This window comes from Ananas comosus, linkage group 18, assembly GCF_001540865.1.
Source record: "Ananas comosus cultivar F153 linkage group 18, ASM154086v1, whole genome shotgun sequence".
Taxonomy (NCBI): Eukaryota; Viridiplantae; Streptophyta; class Magnoliopsida; order Poales; family Bromeliaceae; genus Ananas; species Ananas comosus.
The window spans coordinates 6,774,186-6,794,372 of NC_033638.1; the positions used below are offsets into that span (position 1 = coordinate 6,774,186).

Below are 20,187 nucleotides of genomic sequence, written 5' to 3' on the forward strand. Positions count from 1 at the left end.
TGTACAGCAGGTGTTCAACAGTCAAACCAAACATGGCCATCTCATAAAAACAGGCATCAAAAACCCACAAGTTTTTACTTCTTGGCCACTGCACTATTATCTCCACCTCCTCCTCCTCCTTATCTCACAAGAAAACAGCCCCTATATACACTTCCTGTATTCTAAAAGAACACAACAATAACAACAAGAGAGAGAGAGAGAGAGAGAGAGAGAGAGAGAGGGTGGTACAAAGAAGAAGAAGTAATATTAAGCATGGCCATGAAGTTGGTGGTGGTGGTGGTGGTGGCAGTGGCGATTTGCGCGACTGCAGTGGCAGCAGCAACAGACGACGACGAGCCGATCGGAGCGTCGTTCGTGTTCGGGGACTCGCTGGTCGACTCGGGGAACAACAACTACCTCTCCTCACTGTCGAAGGCCGACATGCCGCCCAACGGCATCGACTTCGCCGCCTCCGGCGGGCAGCCCACCGGGCGGTTCACCAACGGGAAAACCATAGCCGACGTCATCGGTAAGTGCATATAACATTAATAACTGCGCTTAAACATTTTGTGTCGGTCCGTGTTACAAAACTTTATTTTCTTACTGTAGGAGAATTGCTGGGGCAAACGCACTACGCGACGCCGTTTCTCGCTCCGAACACGACGGGTCGTGTGATACTAAACGGTGTAAACTATGCGTCGGGAGGAGCAGGAATCATGAACGGAACGGGACGAATCTTCGTATGTTTCTTCTAAATTTAAATTTTTGCGAAACATAAACCAAATTTAATCCTTTTTGAGTAAGATGTATTGTAAATTTGTAAGTTTCTGAGATCATAGTATAAGAATGTTGAAGCATACATATATAAACCATGTGTTATATGAGTATATATGTGTTTCCTTTTGCACAGGTTAATAGGATTGGAATGGACGTACAAATCGATTACTACAACATAACTCGGCAACAAATAGGTGAACTACTGGGGGAGGCCAAAGCAAAGCAGTTCTTAGCAAGCAAAGCGATTTTCTCGATCACCGTCGGATCGAACGACTTCCTCAACAACTATCTCTTCCCCCTGCTCTCCGCGGGAGTGCGAGTCCTCGAATCGCCCGACGGCTTCATCAACGACATGCTCGCGAACCTCAAATCGCAACTCACAGTAATATATATACAGCCCTGATAATCTCTTTACGCTTATATAAAAGACACAAACTGTGCAGTTTTCGCAGACCGAGCTTTCGAACGTTCGTTCTGTTGTTGCTGTTGCAGAGGATGTACGCGTTGGATGCGCGAAAGTTTGTGGTGGCGAACGTCGGTCCCCTCGGATGCATCCCGTATCAGAAGACGATAAACCGAGTCGGGGAGGCCGAGTGTGCCAGCTTACCGAACCAGCTCGCGGTGCAGTACAACGGTCGGCTGAGGGATCTGCTCGCGGAACTGAATGACAATCTCCCGGGCGCCAAATTTTGCCTCGCGAATGTGTACGATCTTGTCATGGAGCTGATCTCAAACTACGAGCATTACGGTAAGAGCAGAATTCCGTTTCAGGACTAAATTCTCGTTCTCTTACCGACAAATCTGGATTGAAAAAAATGTGTGTGTGTGTGTGTGTGTGTGTGTGCAGGATTTGCAACTGCAAGTACAGCTTGTTGTGGAAATGGAGGGCAGTATGCAGGAATCATACCTTGCGGGCCGCAGTCGAGTCTTTGCGACGATCGATCGCAGCACGTCTTCTGGGATCCCTACCACCCGAGCGAGGCTGCGAATGTCCTCATGGCGAAGTACATTGTCGACGGAGACACGAAGTATATTTCGCCTGTAAATCTTCGACAGCTTCTCGCGCTTTAGATCCATTCTTTCCTGAATGTTTCAGAATACATATACTTAGCTATATCAAGTGAGGGGTGCATTTTGGGTGAATTGTTCTTTATCGGTGCGAGCAATTTACAATTCAGCAATGTCGAAAACAAGATTTAAAGAATTGAAAGATTGTTGTTATAGGGGGGGTATTCTTTAAGTAATCTGTGTGTTTTCTGTATTAATTTAATTATGTTTACTGTGATGAAATGTTAAGTTTTGTCAATCTTTTAGGTCTAAGCACCGTTCAAAATATTATAACCAAGTTAAAAAATCTTAGTCTTAATATATCTTATATATAAAAGAATATTCTAAATCCTAAGAGTGTCACATTTCTCCCGCTGTATAATCTTAACTCAATCGAGATTTATATCACATTTTCGACTGATGATTGATTCTAATAACAACTATGACATCATATTTCTTAAGAGATTACTCATTTTAAAACTACTCTGATCCTAACACGCTTAACTTTTTTAATCTTTTAAGTCTAGCCACCGCCCAAAATGCTACAACTGAGTTAAAAATTTTAGCCCTTTTTATATAAAATTATTTCAAATTTTAGGAATGTCACAGTAATTATATCAAAAGAAAAGAGATCCTTGACAAATTTTTATCTAAATCTATCAATAACATGGGAGTTCTCAGAAAATATGAAAAAAAAAGGAAACAAAGGACAAGTAATGTCTTTCCAACTTAAAAGCAGGATGTGACTTCTGATATATCATCAGGACACAATATATTGCATCTTTCTGGAGCATGGATTTGTATATTAAAATTTCCCCTACACTAAATTACTGAAGAGAACCACCTGATCTGTTCTTATGTAGATTCACAAACACAAAATTTGTTGCAAACGATGCACCGAAATTTAATTTTTATTTAATTAGATTTCTTTGATAGAACTCTCTAATGATGATTGAATCGAAGTAATATAAGATGATATGACACTTGAATCAACTATCATTGCATCACCGCATTGTTTCGTGGAAATGGCTTGGTTCATCAAATCACTGTTACATCATCTAATGGAATGCAATGAAGCGGCAAGAGTGAAACAGGAATTGAATTCTGTTACATCATCTAATGGAATGCAATGAAGCTGAAACAGGAATTGAAGTTAGGAACTACAGTAAAATTCGGCGCTAAGTTCAGTGACCAATGCTCTGTAATTCATCTGCAGTTACACAATGCATGATTTGCAGTTTAAGCTTTCTCACCATTCCTTCGACACCTTCCCATACCTGGATTCATCCTCACCTTACAAATTCAAAAAGCTGATAGATATGTTCAAGGACTCGGCTCCGAATCTCAGCATACATCGACGGCAACACTTCAGTATCTGTTATACAATTTCATCCATTTTTCTATTGGCAAAAGAGAAGCGAATGTGAATTCCGAATTTCGTCTGATTTTATTCATCCCTAACATGGTTTTGAGACAAGCTAAGTTTACACAAGTGCATAATAACAACCAAAAATCAGATAAATGATGGTGCTCTATAGGGCTTACATTAAGAGAGTCATAGTCCTAAAAGTACAAGGAATATGTTCAACGGTACATGGATAGGTCCCATTGCAAACTTAAAATTGACCTAACAACTAAACTATGGAACCTGGCATAAATAGAACAAGAGAATTCTATAATACATAATGACTAATTCAGCCTCTGCTTCAGCCTATACATTGCAGTCCAAAAAAATAGCACGGGAAATAATTCAAGATGTTCACCTCACCAACAGCTAAGTATGATTCCCGATGTTCTAAGAGACAATTTAAATAGTTATTTCGTCACTCGAATGAATATTTACCTCTCAAGGAGATAGCTTTTGCTTTTATCGAGCACGGGCCGTACTAGGTTGCTTCGACAAGCGATTTGAATGTTTTTTCCTTTTTGTGTTGACTACCGGAGCTGGCTCGACCAGCGGTCCAGACCAAGTAGACAATGGGCCTTTCTGGGTGGGGAATACCGTGCTGAATGAAGCCTCTGGGGGGTCGAATGTAGGGTCGATGTGATGAGATGAGCCCAAAGGGAAGCCGAGGGCCCCGTCCTGATGTGGTGGGGGGAACTTCTCACTCTTGCTCTTTGCGTTTGCGTGGGTGATTAGCCTCCTTTTCTGTTCATGCAAAAATGAGAAATGGGTGAGCAAACAAACTACCAATTGACAGTTTTCTTTCACTTAATAAACAACTAGAAACACTGAAAAGTAGGATTTATTCATGAATTTGCTTCTTGTTATCTTTTCCAAAAAAAAAAAGAAGAAAAAAAAAAAACTTTATGAACACCAGAGTTGGTGCTTCACTGTTCTATAGACCATGACTTGCATCCAGATATCTTTTCCGAGAGTAGCAAGATGAATGAAATTCAGAATAGTAGTAAAATAAGTAAAGCAGACACTGTTGTGAGAAGAGAAACAAAAGAATAGGTCACTCCCCAGTACATCGGACAGGTGGAGAAATGTGAACAACATGAACTAGTTTGACAGCTAAGAATGGCCAAAATAATCCTAATAATGATAGCAACAAAAATTGGGGTAAATTTGCTCATGTAACCAGACAAAATAAACTAGAGACCACCAACAATCAGTTAACTGAAACATATACAGTAACCAGGGTAACGTGCCAAGCACTAACACTGAAGCATTGCATCATTCAGGACTTTTAAGCTGAATAATCAATAAGCTGCAACTAGGACGGTCAACAAGACAACTAAGAGTCCAAATCAATTTTTACTTGAACTTCAAACTTAAAAAAAAAAAAGGCAAATTATCTCCATTTTGTAAAATCCAATACTGGAGGCAACATCTTCCAATTAAAAGGAGATTGACACTTGCTTTTTGTGTCAGTTAAGCACTGTTGCAACTTTTCTAAGATCTAATTAAGGAGGCTCATTTCAGCCCTCTTTTCACCCTGCGATAAATGGCCTCATCATGATAGTTGCTTTAATACTGCTCTAGGCCTCTATCTCCATTACACAATGAATAGACTAGTCAAGTGCTGTTCTAATATTGCTGTAACTTTTGGAAAACGTAGTTAAGGAGGCTCATTTTAGCCTTTTCACCCTACAATAAAGGGCCTCGTCATGGTAGTTGCTTTAATACTGCTCCATGCCTCTTATCGCCGTTACACAACGACGAATAGACTAGTTGAGTTGCATGTTTTAATCAATGCGAGAAATTAAATTTAAGGCAGTAAGTTAATTTGACATACATCAAGATTTGTTTGCAGTTCAGCATTTGCCTCCGGAGCTGGAACAGCTCTAGTAGCACGATCACGTATACGTGTCTTCTTTGCCCCATCGCCATTAGCTCTTCCACCAGCAGCTCTTAACCTACAATGCTAGGACATGTTAGACAACCCAAAGCATTTGGAAACCAATAATGAAATAAACAAACACATATCATACACAAAGGTTATCAAGGGACTGTTTGGATGTCGAAACAAGTTGTTTTGTGATACTTGTGCAAAATAAATTATTTTGTGATTGAATCCCAAGAATTTTCAGGATAATACATTCCAGATGCAAGATGATTAGTCATATTCTGAAAAAGAAACAAAGAAAAGAAAGTTAGGGGCCATATATATTATACCACCGTAAACATCTTTTTTTTCTCCCAAAAACCAATTGCAAAACGTTCTTGAGTAAAGGAAAGTGGTACATTCAACAAGATTTTCATGCATCCAAACAAGCCCTAATTGATTAATTTTTTAATTTCCATATAGACAATCTCTATTTGACCAACTATGACTTTAATAGATACATATACTTGACAATGTAAGCCATTTACTTCCAGGTCCAGAATGAAGAATTGTTTTCATTATCCTGTAAGGCTAGCTTACATTGGATTGATTGTTGTGATCACATTGTTTAGCTCACAGAGCTAACAAAAACCTCCCAAGAGATTCTATGCGCATGAAAATTTTCAAAATGGATATATCAAACAAAGGAACCTTACTAAACAATAAATAATATGCTATTATCTGAAATTCCAAGAGAGAACAAATTTATTTCTTCTTAACCGGTAAACCACGTCATTTGATATCTAAATTACTGAGGATTGTACATCATCAAGAGAACATGAATTATCTTGAAGTATGTTGATCTCATTAGTTCTCTACCATATTTACATCAATCTTGATTGTTGCCTTTTCTTGGTAGTAGGTATTATGTTTCAGGAAAGATAAAAAAAAAAAGAAGAAGATTTCTCGCTTGGAACTGAAAAAAAATTTTTCAAAGTCGAAATCCCATTTCAAAAGGTAGAAAATTATACAAGCTACGCCCACTTGCTATTCTCAACAATCTGACCAATAGGACTACTACATCTATCGCTTTGGCCTCTCTCTTGCATTTCTTACGTGTTTGACTGTCACAACAATCAACACAATGTAAATTATAACTATTAGAAAGTGCTTATACAATGGGATCATTCTTGACTAGCTCACAAGTATAGATTACAACTAATAGAAAGTGCTTATACCTATTATTGGTTATCTTAATATATTTATCATACTTTTTGTGCTTTTTGTGACCAAATTTTCTGGATCATTAAGATGATACCTTCTAAGGATGATTTTGGATGATAATGCAGAGGATAAAAAACAAGAATCAAAATGGTGCAAAACTAGAATCAATTTTTACTTCGATGCCAATAAACTAAAAACTCAGATGTCACGAACCTTCTAGCTTCTTCATCCCTTCGTTTAGCATCCATCTCCTTGCTTGGAGGATATTGTGGCAAACTTGAAGGGTCACATGCATAAGGCATAGTCATAAAGAACTGCATGTAGATGAAGAAAAACATCCAGGTCAATGAGGTGCTCTATGAAGCTTCAAACTATGAATGTAATAGGAAAATAAATATAAGATAATCAACTAGATGTACAGAAGACAATTTTGAAATTGACTGGGACGGTCATTTAGTGCATATTAACAAAAACCTATGTTTCTTCTACTAGTTTTAATATTTGCATCAATATATATATACAAAAGACCTCAAGCATGAAAAGATGGTAGCAGAATACTCAATGGGGTCACTTTCAAGCCTGTAAAGTAGCATATAGGCGAAATGTCCTATCATAAGACTTCAATAGGGCATTTCACCTCTATGCTACCTTCACTAAGCCTGTAAAATCACTTCTGTTGATTTTTCATAAGACTTCAATAGGGCATTTCACCTCTATGCTACCTTCACTAGACACAGAGAGAGTCTTGAACAAGGATAAAACTTGATTATTCATGTCACAAGAATCTCATCGTCTAATTTTTCAGAACAAGTCTTTTTTGACAAACAAAATTCAATTGTTATATGATAAATTTAATGATAAAACAACTCGAATCAACTTCTTTGGGACAGGTAGTAGTGGATAAACTCTACAAAATAGTAAATTTGTATCCAGTGATAAAAAGCCCAGGAGCTAATATGCATTTGGAATGAAGAGGTTACTGTCATCATCGAAGCTCTAATCATAGAATAACTCCACTTATGAAGATTAAGCATAGAGTGGATAGCTTCAGAAGAATCACCAGCAAAATTTCAATCTCATCAATCCAATATGGAATTGCACTCAAAGACAGATTGGAAGAAACTTGTATCTTAATGTCTCTTCTTCCAAAGGTGTGTTAGCTCCTAGAATAGGAAAAGAAATGATTAATATTTTTTCTAGTAAATAAGTCCTATTCAAGAGACTTGTATTTATGATTCTCCATTCAACTTGATTTGTATTTATGATGAGATGTGATACTGCGTTAAAAGCATCTAAAGAACAAAATTCTTTAGCATTCGTGGTTGTTTGATGCCATGAGACGCAACATTTGAACCAAATTTCCTATTTGTATGGAAATGAAATAGACTGCAAGATGTCACCATACAGAATTTCTAAGAGGTTTGACATGTCTGATATACCTTAGACGTCAGCATCAAACAATACCATATGGAAGTCTTTTCATGCATTATAGTGGTAGAAGGACAAAACCAGAATTTCTAAGAGAAACTTACATCACTTTTTAATGCAGTAGAGGCTGTTTGACGGTCAACTGGGTCAATTGCAAGAAGAGTTTCAATTAATTGCAGTGATGAAGGTGGAAAATCTTTAAACGTCTCTGCTATGCAACGTTTGTATGGTTGCTGGGGCTTAAATATTGTAGCATGTGGCAACTTTGACTTTTTCCAGTATTCTTCAGAAGGGGAGCCACAAAGCTTAAAAATTTTATGCAGCTGCTCCACCTGAGAGAGAGAGAGAGTTATTATTTTCATAGGTAAGTGTTGTGTCTTAGAAGTTCCTAATATCAACTAGTAGTCAAAGGTTGAGTATCAGCACGAGAAAGTATTGTCAAACATATACCCAGAAAAGCATTGCAAAGATTATTCATTAACAAAGACTAGAAATTCATAACAAATACTAATAACCATTATCGAGGTAAAAAAAGGAAGACATTAAAACTTAATACATTAATTTAGACACCCTTCAAGATCATATACAAGCCCATAAAACAATAATTAAATACAACATTTATCAAAATTGGAACCTTGTCAGCTTAACGGAAAATAAAACTCAGCAGTTTTTTTTTTTTTTTCAATTCGATTATCTTCTTAGGAATCTCATCATTAATGAATTACATAACTGCAAACTTTCCTGTTATTATATAGTTTTTAAGTAACTGAATTATAAGTTTTGCATGATCTTCGGTTCAGCTGTTCAGCGACATTCATAGTTGTACTGAAAAAGCAAAGCAAGTTGCTAACAAACAATGCATGTTAGTGATAAATCCTTCATGATGATGACCTAGTTAGAGGGATGAGATACCTACAACATGACTAATTTTTATTTTAGAAAATTGGATGTTAAATGTCATGCCAACTAGTTCATAAGGGAAACAAAGGAAATATATAGAGAGAGAGAGAGAAATATGAAAATTAAACTGGTAAGGAATGAATGGTACTTAAATTTACATTTTTATGTTAAGAGGAGCAAGACCAGAAACTGATTGGCAACCAAAAAGTTTGTATAAGGCCATTGAAAGAAGATTACTGACAACATAAAATCAGGCGAAATGGAATGGGAGGTTGCAATTATGGCAAAGTTCAAAAGGACAAAAGATACTATAGCATAGAATATATTTAGAAAACTGGAATGGCCAGAAAACAGAAAAGAAGGGTGAGAGTGAGGTGTAGGGGGTAGTTCAACCTGTCAAATGATTGAATGGTAAAGTCGACGAGTATGCTAAGTGTAAATGAGATGTAAATAATGTAAAGGTAGCTTCTATGCAAAATATCACAAATTTCATGTCATCTTCAGCTCTTGAACAGTGATGCAAATTTTACCAAACAAGAAGCCTAACTGTTCCAAATTAAATGAACTTTTAAGCTTCTTACACGGGCAGAGCCTCAATGTAACTATAGCAGGGACTGGGGACACAATGGACAATGAAAAATTTTTAAAACTACTATTCTCCAGATGTAAGTATATGTAATTTTTCATTTTAAGTCTAATGTTTCTTATATAAAGCTTGGTTCACAAGGTTGACAAAAGACCCAAAGTTGTAAGCCTAGAAATATTAGTTAACTCTATCAACCTTCTTATTGTAAGAAATATTACTGTATTAAATCTTTCAAGGATAATAAGCTTAGAAACTTAATATTAGTTAATAAGGTTGTGTATACTAAGATTAGGAAAGGATACAGAAAATTTTAATAGTTGTAAGCTCTTAAATAATATGTTTACCAAACCATTTATCAAGCATCAAGAGGAAATTACGTATTAATTCATATGCTGGCCCCCCTCCCTTTCCTCGCCACTGTTCTTGCATCATAAAAAACATAGATTTCTTAATCTTACATATCAATTTTTGAAATACTGCCAAGCAATTCTTGAACACAGCAACAACACGCTAATGTTCTATCCTGTGCTAAAACAATTTTACATCCAAACTCTTTTTTCTCTCTTCACTTTTCCTTCTCTCACTAAGACCAGGTTATGCACAAGTGGACCAAGCAGCATGAACACAACCTGTATGTTATCAACAAAGGTATCAACAGAATTAGAGCACAATACCTCAGTCCGCCCTGGCATAATCGGCTTCCCAGCCAACAGTTCAGCCAGAATGCAGCCTGCACTCCAGAGATCGACACCAACTCCATAATCCGTCGCCCCCAAGAGCAGCTCGGGAGGCCGATACCATAAAGTGACCACCCGGCTCGTCATTGGCTGCTTATGATTCGGATCAAAAAATGAAGCCAACCCAAAATCAGCTATCTTTAGCAGGCCAGCATTATCAAGCAGAAGATTTGATCCCTTGATGTCTCGATGCAGCACGCCACGGTTGTGGCAGTGCTCGAGACCTGATAGCAATTGGTGCATGTAACACTTCACCTGCTCACATTAAACAAATCCAAGATCCAAACTTTACATAAGAAATAGTTCCTTTAGAACAAATGGCGTGCATATAAATGTGCGCAAGATCTAACCTGAGGTTCCGTGAACTTGATATCAGGGCTCGCCGCAAGACCTGCGAGATCATGCTCCATATACTCGAAAACTAAGTATAGACTACAAGACATTCTAGAAGTAACCAAGCCCTCCAATTTCACCACATTGGGGTGATCCAGCCGCCGCAGGATGAGGATCTCCCGGGCCATGAATTTTACGCTCTCCGGCTCCAAATTGTCGAACCGGACCTTCTTCAAGGCCACGATTTTGTCGGTTAACATGTCCCTAGCCTTGTAAACATTACTATACGTCCCTTGCCCGATCTAAGAAACGGATCAAAATCCCAACTTTAGGGTGATTCTTAAATGCCAAAAGCGGAAAAAAGAGGTGGAAATGGGGAGTAGAACCTTATCGATCTTCTCGAAGGTATCGGCGCGGCGAGGTGTCCAGCCGTTGATGGCCTCGCCGGCGACGGCGGAGAGCCACGCGGGCCACCCGGCGGCGACCTGCTCGCCGCGCGCGCGGCTGGAGAAGGAGCCGAGCCTCGGATCCGGCTTCGGCGCGCGCCGCCGCTCCCTCCGCGGAGGCGGAGCCTCCCCGTCGCCTCCTCCTCCGCCTCCGCCCTGTTCCTTCCTCGGCGGCGCCGCCTCCTTCTCCGGCGCCGGATCCCGCGCCTCCGCGGCCTCGACCGCCGCGCCCTCGCCGTGGCGCCGCCGCTCCTTCTGGCGGCGCCGCTCGGAGGCGGCGGAGGGGGAGGGGGAGGGGAGGGAGGAGGCCGGTCGCCCGTGGACGCAGCCCATGTCTCTCACCTCACCTCACCTCACCTCATCGGGGACGAGAGCGACGCCGACGAAGAGGAGAAACCCTAGGCGCGAGAGCGAGAGGCGGCAACGTTACCGGATCGGGGGATCTGGAGAAGTCGGGATTTGAGCTCGAGGGGGCCGCTCCAATGGCGATGCGTATATTTTTAATCGTTGGAGCGTCGGTTCCCGCGATTGGTGGAGAGAGAGAGAGAGAGAGAGAGAGAGAGAGGGAGGAGGTAAGTTGCTCCGCGGGTGAGCGTAAGAACCCGGCTCACTCGGGCAGTGTAACTGTGTTGACTCGTTGGAAGACGAGCGGGCCTGTGTAGACTATAGAGAGAGAGAGAGAGAGAGAGAGAGAGAGAGTAGAAAGTATTTAATGGACCTAATCCACCACATCGTCTGGGGACCTCCTCTCCTGCGCTCTTTTTTTTTTTTTTTTTTTTTTTTTTTTTTTTGGGAAACTTCAAATACACACGTTGGTTTTGCACTTTTTTCGTTTAAGAAACACTTCAATCATCGCCCATATAATTTCACATTTTCTCACTTTAATATTCTATAATTTTAAATGTATCAATTTAGTGCTATGTGATTTCGTTTTTATCTTTTTATTATCAATTTTATTTAATTTTTTTTTTAATTAAATTAGTGACAAAGTTAAAACTAAATGGTACTAAAGTAAATATTCGATAAACCATAGAAGTGGTATTTAAAGTTTACATTTTATTTTAGTACCATGTGATTTAAAGTGTATCAATTTAGTATCCCGTGATTTCATTGTTCTCCTTTTATTATCTCATCCACTAATTTTTGTTTTCGTTAAATCAGTAACAAAGTTAAAACTAAAAAAATACTAAAGTGAATATTCAATAAATATAGATGGGGTATCTAAAGTTTTTTCATATATAATTTAACGAAATATTAACGGAGGAGCTGACGAAAAGAAAAAAAAAAATTGAAACCACATGGTACTAATTTGATACACCTTAAACAACAAGATATTAAAGTGAGAAAATACGAAACCACAATGGTGGTGTTTGAAGTTTACCCTTTTGGTTTTACCATTTCTAATATTTTAAGAATCACTTTTAATTTTTATTTAAAATTATTGTGTTATCACCCATCGTATCTAAGAACTTGATAGTTAGCATTTGAAATTTTAAATTATTTATTTTTTTAAGAAATATTTGATGTACTCCAAAATTTGTATCTTATAATAGTATTTAATGTGTGGGAATACATGTGAGGACTAGAGCCTAGAATTTAGGATGTAACAACAGTACTTAGGATTTAGTGATGGGATTTGAGTCTTAATAATGATGTCTAGAGTATAATTATGATGAATATTATTGAGGACCCCAATGATGTACTAATAGCAATGCTCAATTTTTAGAAAGAAAAAAATAATAATAAGTATTTTATAATACACTAATCTTTTTTACGATTTATAATATTTTAAGAAATTTTCTTACATTTCATTCAGAATCATTATATTATCACCGACTAAAATTAACATAGTTGGATAAGAATTTGATGATTGGTGTCTGAGATTCTAAATTCAAAATCTAATTACTTTACATTTCTATACGAGTTTATTTCTAAAAAGTAAAGACGAAAAAATAATATTATCATCATAAAAGACTATTTGAAAACTTATAAGTAATGTTGACGAAACAGTAAAATATTTTTTATTAATAAAGTATTAGTTTACTTATCTTCGTTCTCCTCCAATATCTTTTTTCATATTATTTTGTTTTATTTTAAATCTTGAATTATATAATTGATATCAGAGCAAATCATGCTTCCAACGATTGGTATCAGAGTAAAATTACAATTTCAACACCAAATCTCACAATATAATTTAGCTGCTGAAATATTAATATATAGTAAATATAAAAATAATATTGCAGTGTTATATAATTGATAATATGATAATAATTAAGATGCAACATCACTTCCATATCAATGGTCAATGATTCGTAAATATTTAGTCACTTAAATTATTTGTGCAACTTAATTATAATAATTTATAAGATTTGAGTAAAAAAGTATGTCATTAATTGCTTGTTTTAAAACGTGGTGTTGATTGGATGGGGATGGAGTGATCGATGTGGTGGTGTACCTTTTGGTCCGCTGATGACGTGGCAAACCAGGTCTACATTCTAGGATTTAGGAAATGATTGGGATTTTTTTAAAAAAAGGAAATGATGGAATTAGATCCTTCGGATCATTTCATGAGCATCTTTTTATTTTTCCCTTTTTTCGTTTTTTTTGGTATTTTTTTAACTTTAGTATCATGTAATTTAAAGGTATCAATTCCATACTCTATAATTTTTTTTTTCTTTTCATCAGCTTTTCTGTTAATATTTCGTTAAATTGTATACAAAAAACTTCTTATATTTCACTTAGATTTATCGAATATTCAGTTTGGTATTTTTAGTTTTGGGATAACTGTCTATATACCTTTCAAAACTTTGGAAATATTTTATTTATCCCTATTTTGTTTTCTTTCTAATATACTTCTTATATATTTTTTCGTTATTCCAAAATATTTCTACAGTTATCACCCGTTAAGTTAACTTGGGTTAAACGTGAGTTAAATATCTATCACAATAAAAAAAATTAAAATGTCACTTTTGCTCTTAACTTAAAAATAAATAAGAAATATTGGTGATAGTAAAAGAATATATTTGAAAAGACCAAAAAATAATAAGGGCAAATAGAAAAAATCGATACTGATAGAAAGGTATATTTGAAAGAACAAAATAATAATTATCTAGAGATAATAGAGCTAATTAACAGATTTGTAATTCTTGAAATATATTTGAAATAGTTGAAACGTAAAAAGAGTATTTTCAATATAGCCTTTTAAGAAGGGTAAATTAAAAAAATCAGAAACTTTTCAGGAGTATATAAGTAATTGTCCCTTTAGTTTTAACCTGTCACTAATTTAACGAAAAAATATATATAAAAATAGAAAAAAATAAATTATAGAGTATTAATTAATACACTTTAAACTATAGAGTACTAAGGACTTTTTTAAAAATACCCTCTAAAATTTAAAAATTGCGATAACCCACTCAAATTTATTTGTAAAACTAACCCTCTTTCGCGCACGTCGCCGCCAGTATGAATTTTAAAGGCGGTAAATCTTCACCCGCGTTTCCATTTCTTTTAAAGACGGTGAAGGTTCACCGTCTTCTCTATTTTTTTAAAGACGGTGAATCATTCACCGCTTTCCTCCATAACTTATTTACTGTTATTTTTATATTCCATATATAATCCTAACAATCACATAAAAATTCTAACAAATTATATATATATCTTAACAACTTTTAATCCTAATAATTTATCTATATAATTTCATATAATCTTAACTGCTTTTATAAATTATAGTGATAAATTATTAGATTTAAAAGTTGTTAAGATTATATGAGATATAGAAAGAAACAATAAATAAGTGAAAGGCGGTGAATGATTTACCGTTTTTAAAAGAAATGGAAGAAAGCGGTGAACGATTCACCGCCTTTAAAAGAAATAAGAGAAAACGGCGAACGATTCACCGTCTATAAAAAATCCTGACGTGTGCGCGCTACGTGGCGAAGGAGGGTTAGTTTTATACAAATAAAATTTTCATATGGTTATTTTCAATTACAATTTTTTAGAGGGTTATTTTAATAAAAAAGTCCGAGAACTAACATAAGAAATGCGAAACTACAGGGATTTAAAGTTTTTTTTTTTTTTTTTTTTTTTAATAGTGAGGGAGATGGTCAAAGGGGACGAGGATTCCACACGCTGCAGAGATTGGGACACGTGGCCCCACGTGTCAGTGTTTATGATCAAACAACGGAGTTGGTTGATCAGGGGAAGGTGTATTTGACGCTCTCAGGTCCTCTTTGTGTTGAATGGGTAAATTTTTTAAGGGTTTGTTTGGTTTATCCATTTTGGGTATAGAATGAGAATTGGTTGATCAAATTCGGTTAATTTTGTTTGATTCGCATGAATCGGTTTGGGATTTCTATTCGGACTGGAATGGAATGGCGCATAGCCTTCAACTTGATTCCGGTCTTCTAGCCCGGATTGAGATTTCATTCCGAAAGCCTACTAAGCTCTCGAAGCCCGTGTGATGCACCTCTCCCCTCTCTCTCTACTCCTTTCTCATCAAAAAAAAAAAAAAAAAAAAAACCTATCCTCTCTCAAAACCCTATCCTAACCACATCAATAAAAATTTTTAAAAATAAATTTAATATTTTTTTGAAAAACTTATTAGAGAATAGTATTATATTTTTCATAAATTTTAAATAATATAAATTTATATTTGAGAATAAAATTAGTATTATAGTATCCTATAATTTTTTTAATTTATATGAACCAAACAATGAAATGTGAATAACTCATTCCAATTCCCAATCCACAAATAAACCAAACGTCTTGGGGGAGTGGGTCATTCCAATTACCATTCCAATTCATTCCCATTCCATTATCCATTCCAATTCTACCCTTGAACCAAACAAGCCCTAATAGTTAATTTCGTACCGTTCTCTCTAAATATAGTTAATTATAAATATATTTCTATAAAATTTAATTGTTATATATTACTTTTATAAAAATTTTAATATTTTCAAATATGTCCTTCTGATTTGTTACTGTTAAAGCATTGTCATTTCATGAGTGAAATGACCTTTTTACTATTATAAATATATCCGTTCAAAAATCCAAACGGTTAATTAAAGAATGAAGGGAGGTAGAAAGATTAATTTACCTTATGAACTAACCAGGGTTAGTTATTTAATTTATGATTAACTAAATTTTTTTAACGGATTCTAGCGATAGCGACATATTTGAAAATATCAGAACTTTTGCAGAGACAGCAAATGAAAATTGAACTTTGTAGGAATATATTTGCAATTCACTATGTTTGCAAGGATTTGTATGTAATTAACCAAATTTTTAAAGGGTAAACAAGTCAGATATGAAACGGATTTTTAAATATTCGAATCCGAATCCGACAGTTAAACCCTAAATCCAAACACAAACTCGAACCCAATGGATTATGAAAATTCATATTCAAAATCAAACCAAAATTCAAAATCCAAATCTGAATCCAAAATAATTATTTTTTATCCTATTTCAAAATATATTATATTTAAATCTAAAATTTTAAAATATAAATTCAAATATAACTTCAAACACACACACATACATATAGAGCTAGGCTCCTATACTTTCGAAAGTACGGAGGCCTCCGTGTTTATAAGTTGTTTTCGATGATGAGACATCCGATTTGGTGATCGGTTCCGTTAGATATGATCTACGCTATTGTAATTATTTAGAAACCAAATTTCATAAATTTTTTACTTCATTTGCCTAGTGAACGAGTAGCCGAAAAATGAACGGCTAAAAATAAAAATCTCATAAAAAATAGTGTCAAAAGACTCAAATTTAAATCAGAAGTATTGATCTTGTAAAATTTTCAATTAAAGTTTTGTGTAATTTGGACTGTTCTACATTGTTGAACTTAAAAACGTGCCACATCGACCATTAAAATAGTTATTTTCTATACCTTTAGATCACATGGTAAATAATGTCGAAAAATTATAAATTTGGTTTCTAGAAAGTTCCAATAACGTAGATTATGCGCGCCTAACGGAGTCGATCATTAAATTGAATGTCATATCATCAAAAACTACTTACAAGTGCGTAGGGTTCTGTACTTTCAAAAGTACAGTAGACGTACTATATATATATATATATATATATATATATATATATATATATATATATATATAATGTGATGTAAAATTAGTTCAGATTCGAATTGGATATAGACAAAATTCATAACCGAATCCAAATTCAAATCTGTCATATTTTCGTTTTCTATATTTATAATTAAAATCATATCTAAACTCATCCAATTCGGGTTCGGCTACGGATATAATTTCAGGTATATATATGCCTATTGACATCCCCATAGTTGGCCACTCAACTTTTGATAAAAATTTTATTTAGGTTATTAAATTTTAATTAATCCAATTAACTTTGTTAACTTTTACAATTTTTCAGACAAAATGACAAAACAGTAGTTAATTTAATTACCACATCATATTCTAAGGTGGTCGTTAGAGATGAGATAAATGCTAATTCAGTTATCAAATTATCTTTTTGAGATTAAGTAATAATTAAAAGATAATAATTTAAGATAATATAACAATTTAGTCGCAGATCTTATAAATGATTTAGTACATTAAAGGATTTTTTTTTTTTCTTGCATCCGCATTAGTACCTTATAATACCATTGATTTTATTCTATGGATGATGATCTGATTAGGTAGATCTATCTAAAGATTCTAAACAATTTTTCAATGCCATGTATTGCTAAGATATTATGTAGAGAGAGAAAGAGAAATAAGCTGTGAAATTTGAGAAGAATTATTAAATTATATATGATTGCATTAGGTTTAAATACATATGATACATCACACCCTAAAACTCCCCTAGTAACAGCCTCATCATCAAAATTTGATTCATTAGATGTGTTCTATGATATTTAAAAACACTGCGTATTAAATATCACAAATTTAGATCCTGAATCTTTATGAATTGGGCAAAGTTTTCAATGATATTCTGTGCATAGACTCTTTAGATGTTATATACTATATTTGAATAAAATTTATTATAGTTCTAAGACATTGATTATTAAATATTAAGTGCAGTACCTTAGACGTATGAATATAGAGAGAGAAAAGAGGCAGAGAGACGTATGAATATACGGTGCATGCAATAATTTAGAGAGAGAAAAGAGGGAGAGAGACTATTTAGATATTTATACCTATGTATGTATTATTTTTTCTAAAGTTGCCGCATGGTAACTTTTTCTTCTGGTTGAGTGTGGGCTCCACCTTTAACCACAGCTCAAACCCTCCCTCTTCCTCTTCCTCTTTCTCTTTCTTCGGTTGTTACTTTCGTTCATCGGTAAGATAAATTTCATCCCTCATCATCGCTTTTTTTATCGTTATTTTCTCCTTTTTTTTTGTCGATATTTTTTATATTCTTTTCTAATTATTTATCCATTGTATCGCACGGATTACTACGCTAGTTATGTATTAAGTGCAGTACATGAGACATGTATAGATATACTGGTGTGCGCAATAATTTAGAGAGAAAGAGAGAGAGAGATCTAGAGAGAGAGAGGGTTGTGAGGTTTGGATGCAAGTGATGTAGAGGTGTGTGATGCAACAACAAGTGGAGTTAATTAATGAGCTGTTGGGGGGTGTTTTGTTTAATAAGTTTGTTGGGGGATGGTTGAGGACTTGGGGAGGATGGTTTGTTGTTATTATCTTGGGCAAGTCCTGTCTGGCCTTGACTCCAAAGGAAAGTGTTAACCAGTGTTCTTGGTCAGCTGAACCTGCAGCAGTATTGGAAAACAGTGCTTTTCAGTCTCTGCCTGCAGCAACTGCCATCAGATAAGTTCACATTCTGCTGGTGGGTTTAGTGCTGCAGCTGTTAAGTGGTGGAGCAGATCACCAAATTACAGCAGGTTAAAAGGTTGGAATATTAAATATCTGGAGTCTTTTGCATGTTGGTCCCTAGAAGCATCAAATATTGCAACCACCTCCTCCATTTGCCATTAACTTTACAAATCACTCAAAATAATCCTCGATTATCCGTTTGCACGTATTCGTAAATCGTAACCGAAGCTAGTTTAAGAAATCTATAGAGATTAAAAAAAGAAAAAAATCCATTTTACCTCTATATCAAGGAAAGAAATTGCGGTAAATAATACGTGAACATTTACTTGTTTTAATCAACATGCGATTACCACGTGATTTAAAGAGTATAATAAAATCCTCTCAAGCTAAGAAAAATTTGGTGTAGCTGAACGTTAAAAGGACATATAAACACGACTGTCACATTTAAATAGATCAAAATAAAATTGAGATGGATGATTTATCAAGAAAATTGTTCATGTAATGACATGAAATTTGAAACTTGAGACAAGAATCTTGCAATTGGGTCAAATTTCAAACAGAAGGCTCTCTTTCTTGCAATTGGGTCAAATTTCAAACAGGAGGCTCTCTTTCTAGAGGTTCGTTTCAATAATCAATATAAGGGATTGTTTGATTACATATAATTGTAATTATACTATAGTTGAAACTACCTATAGATCTGAATTCAGGAATTGAATTAATATATTTAAATTCAACTGCTGCAGTTAAAATTATATAAAAAAAAAAAAGATAAATTTACCTTCCTAGTAAATTTTTAAATAGAAAATATTTTTTAAAGTTAGGCATAACTTACCACTGTATATATTAAGTGGTAAAATTTTGAAATGCACTTTCCACCTCTAAACAACCAAATAAATTATTTATAATTACAGTACTTTCCACTACATCCACTCAAATAATAAATAATATACATATAATTATAGAGCTAGACTAGTATACTATCGGTAGCACGGAGGCCTCCGTGCTACCAAGTTATTTTCAATGATGCCGCTTCCAAATCGACGATCGGCTCCATTAGACTTGATCTACACTATTAAAAGTATTTGGAAACTAAATTTCATGATTTTTCGACATCATTTAATTAGTGATCAAAAGGTTTCAAAATTAACAATTTTAATGATAGATGCGATGCATTTGTAAATTTAACGGTGTAAAATAATTTAAATCAAATAAAATTTTTATAGAAAATTCTTTTTATTATTTAGAATAAGATTAGTACATCTGACCTTAAATTCAAATCTTCTATCATCATTTTTTATGAAATTTTTATTTTCAGCTATTCATTTTTAATCTACTCGTTTAATAAGTAAATGATACCGAAAAATTATAAAATTTAGTTTCGAAATACTTTCAATAGTGTAGATCAAGTTAAATTGAGCCGATCGTCGATTTGGAAGCGGCATCATTATCGAAGAACTCCGTACTACCGATAGTATACCAGTCTAGCTCTATAATTATAACTGCTTTATTTTCCAAAGCATACATCTCCAACAAGACTATATTTCTAATTATAATATCCAACCAATCATTGAGCAAAGGACAAAGTAGCTGTCCTCAAGAGCAATACAAACCTGGCAACAAGATATCACACTGCCCGCTTACTTTAGTACCGAATCA

General features: G+C 35.0%; 2 protein-coding genes across 2 annotated transcripts; one reads left to right on the forward strand and one right to left on the reverse strand.

Moving 5' to 3' along the window:
* LOC109724497 (GDSL esterase/lipase At2g23540) lies at positions 1-2,056 on the forward strand. The gene is made up of 5 exons (XM_020253342.1): positions 1-508; positions 589-719; positions 890-1,138; positions 1,249-1,504; positions 1,604-2,056. Exons 1-5 carry the CDS (start codon positions 253-255, stop codon positions 1,825-1,827), a joined length of 1,116 nt encoding a protein of 371 aa, XP_020108931.1. The 5' UTR covers positions 1-252; the 3' UTR covers positions 1,828-2,056.
* LOC109724496 (probable serine/threonine-protein kinase At1g54610) lies at positions 3,230-11,062 on the reverse strand. The gene is made up of 7 exons (XM_020253341.1): positions 10,670-11,062; positions 10,301-10,585; positions 9,888-10,205; positions 7,832-8,059; positions 6,513-6,613; positions 5,046-5,166; positions 3,230-3,952 (listed from the first exon to the last, which is right to left on the reverse strand). The coding sequence occupies exons 1-7, from the start codon at positions 11,060-11,062 to the stop codon at positions 3,671-3,673; spliced, it is 1,728 nt and encodes a 575-aa protein (XP_020108930.1). The 3' UTR covers positions 3,230-3,670.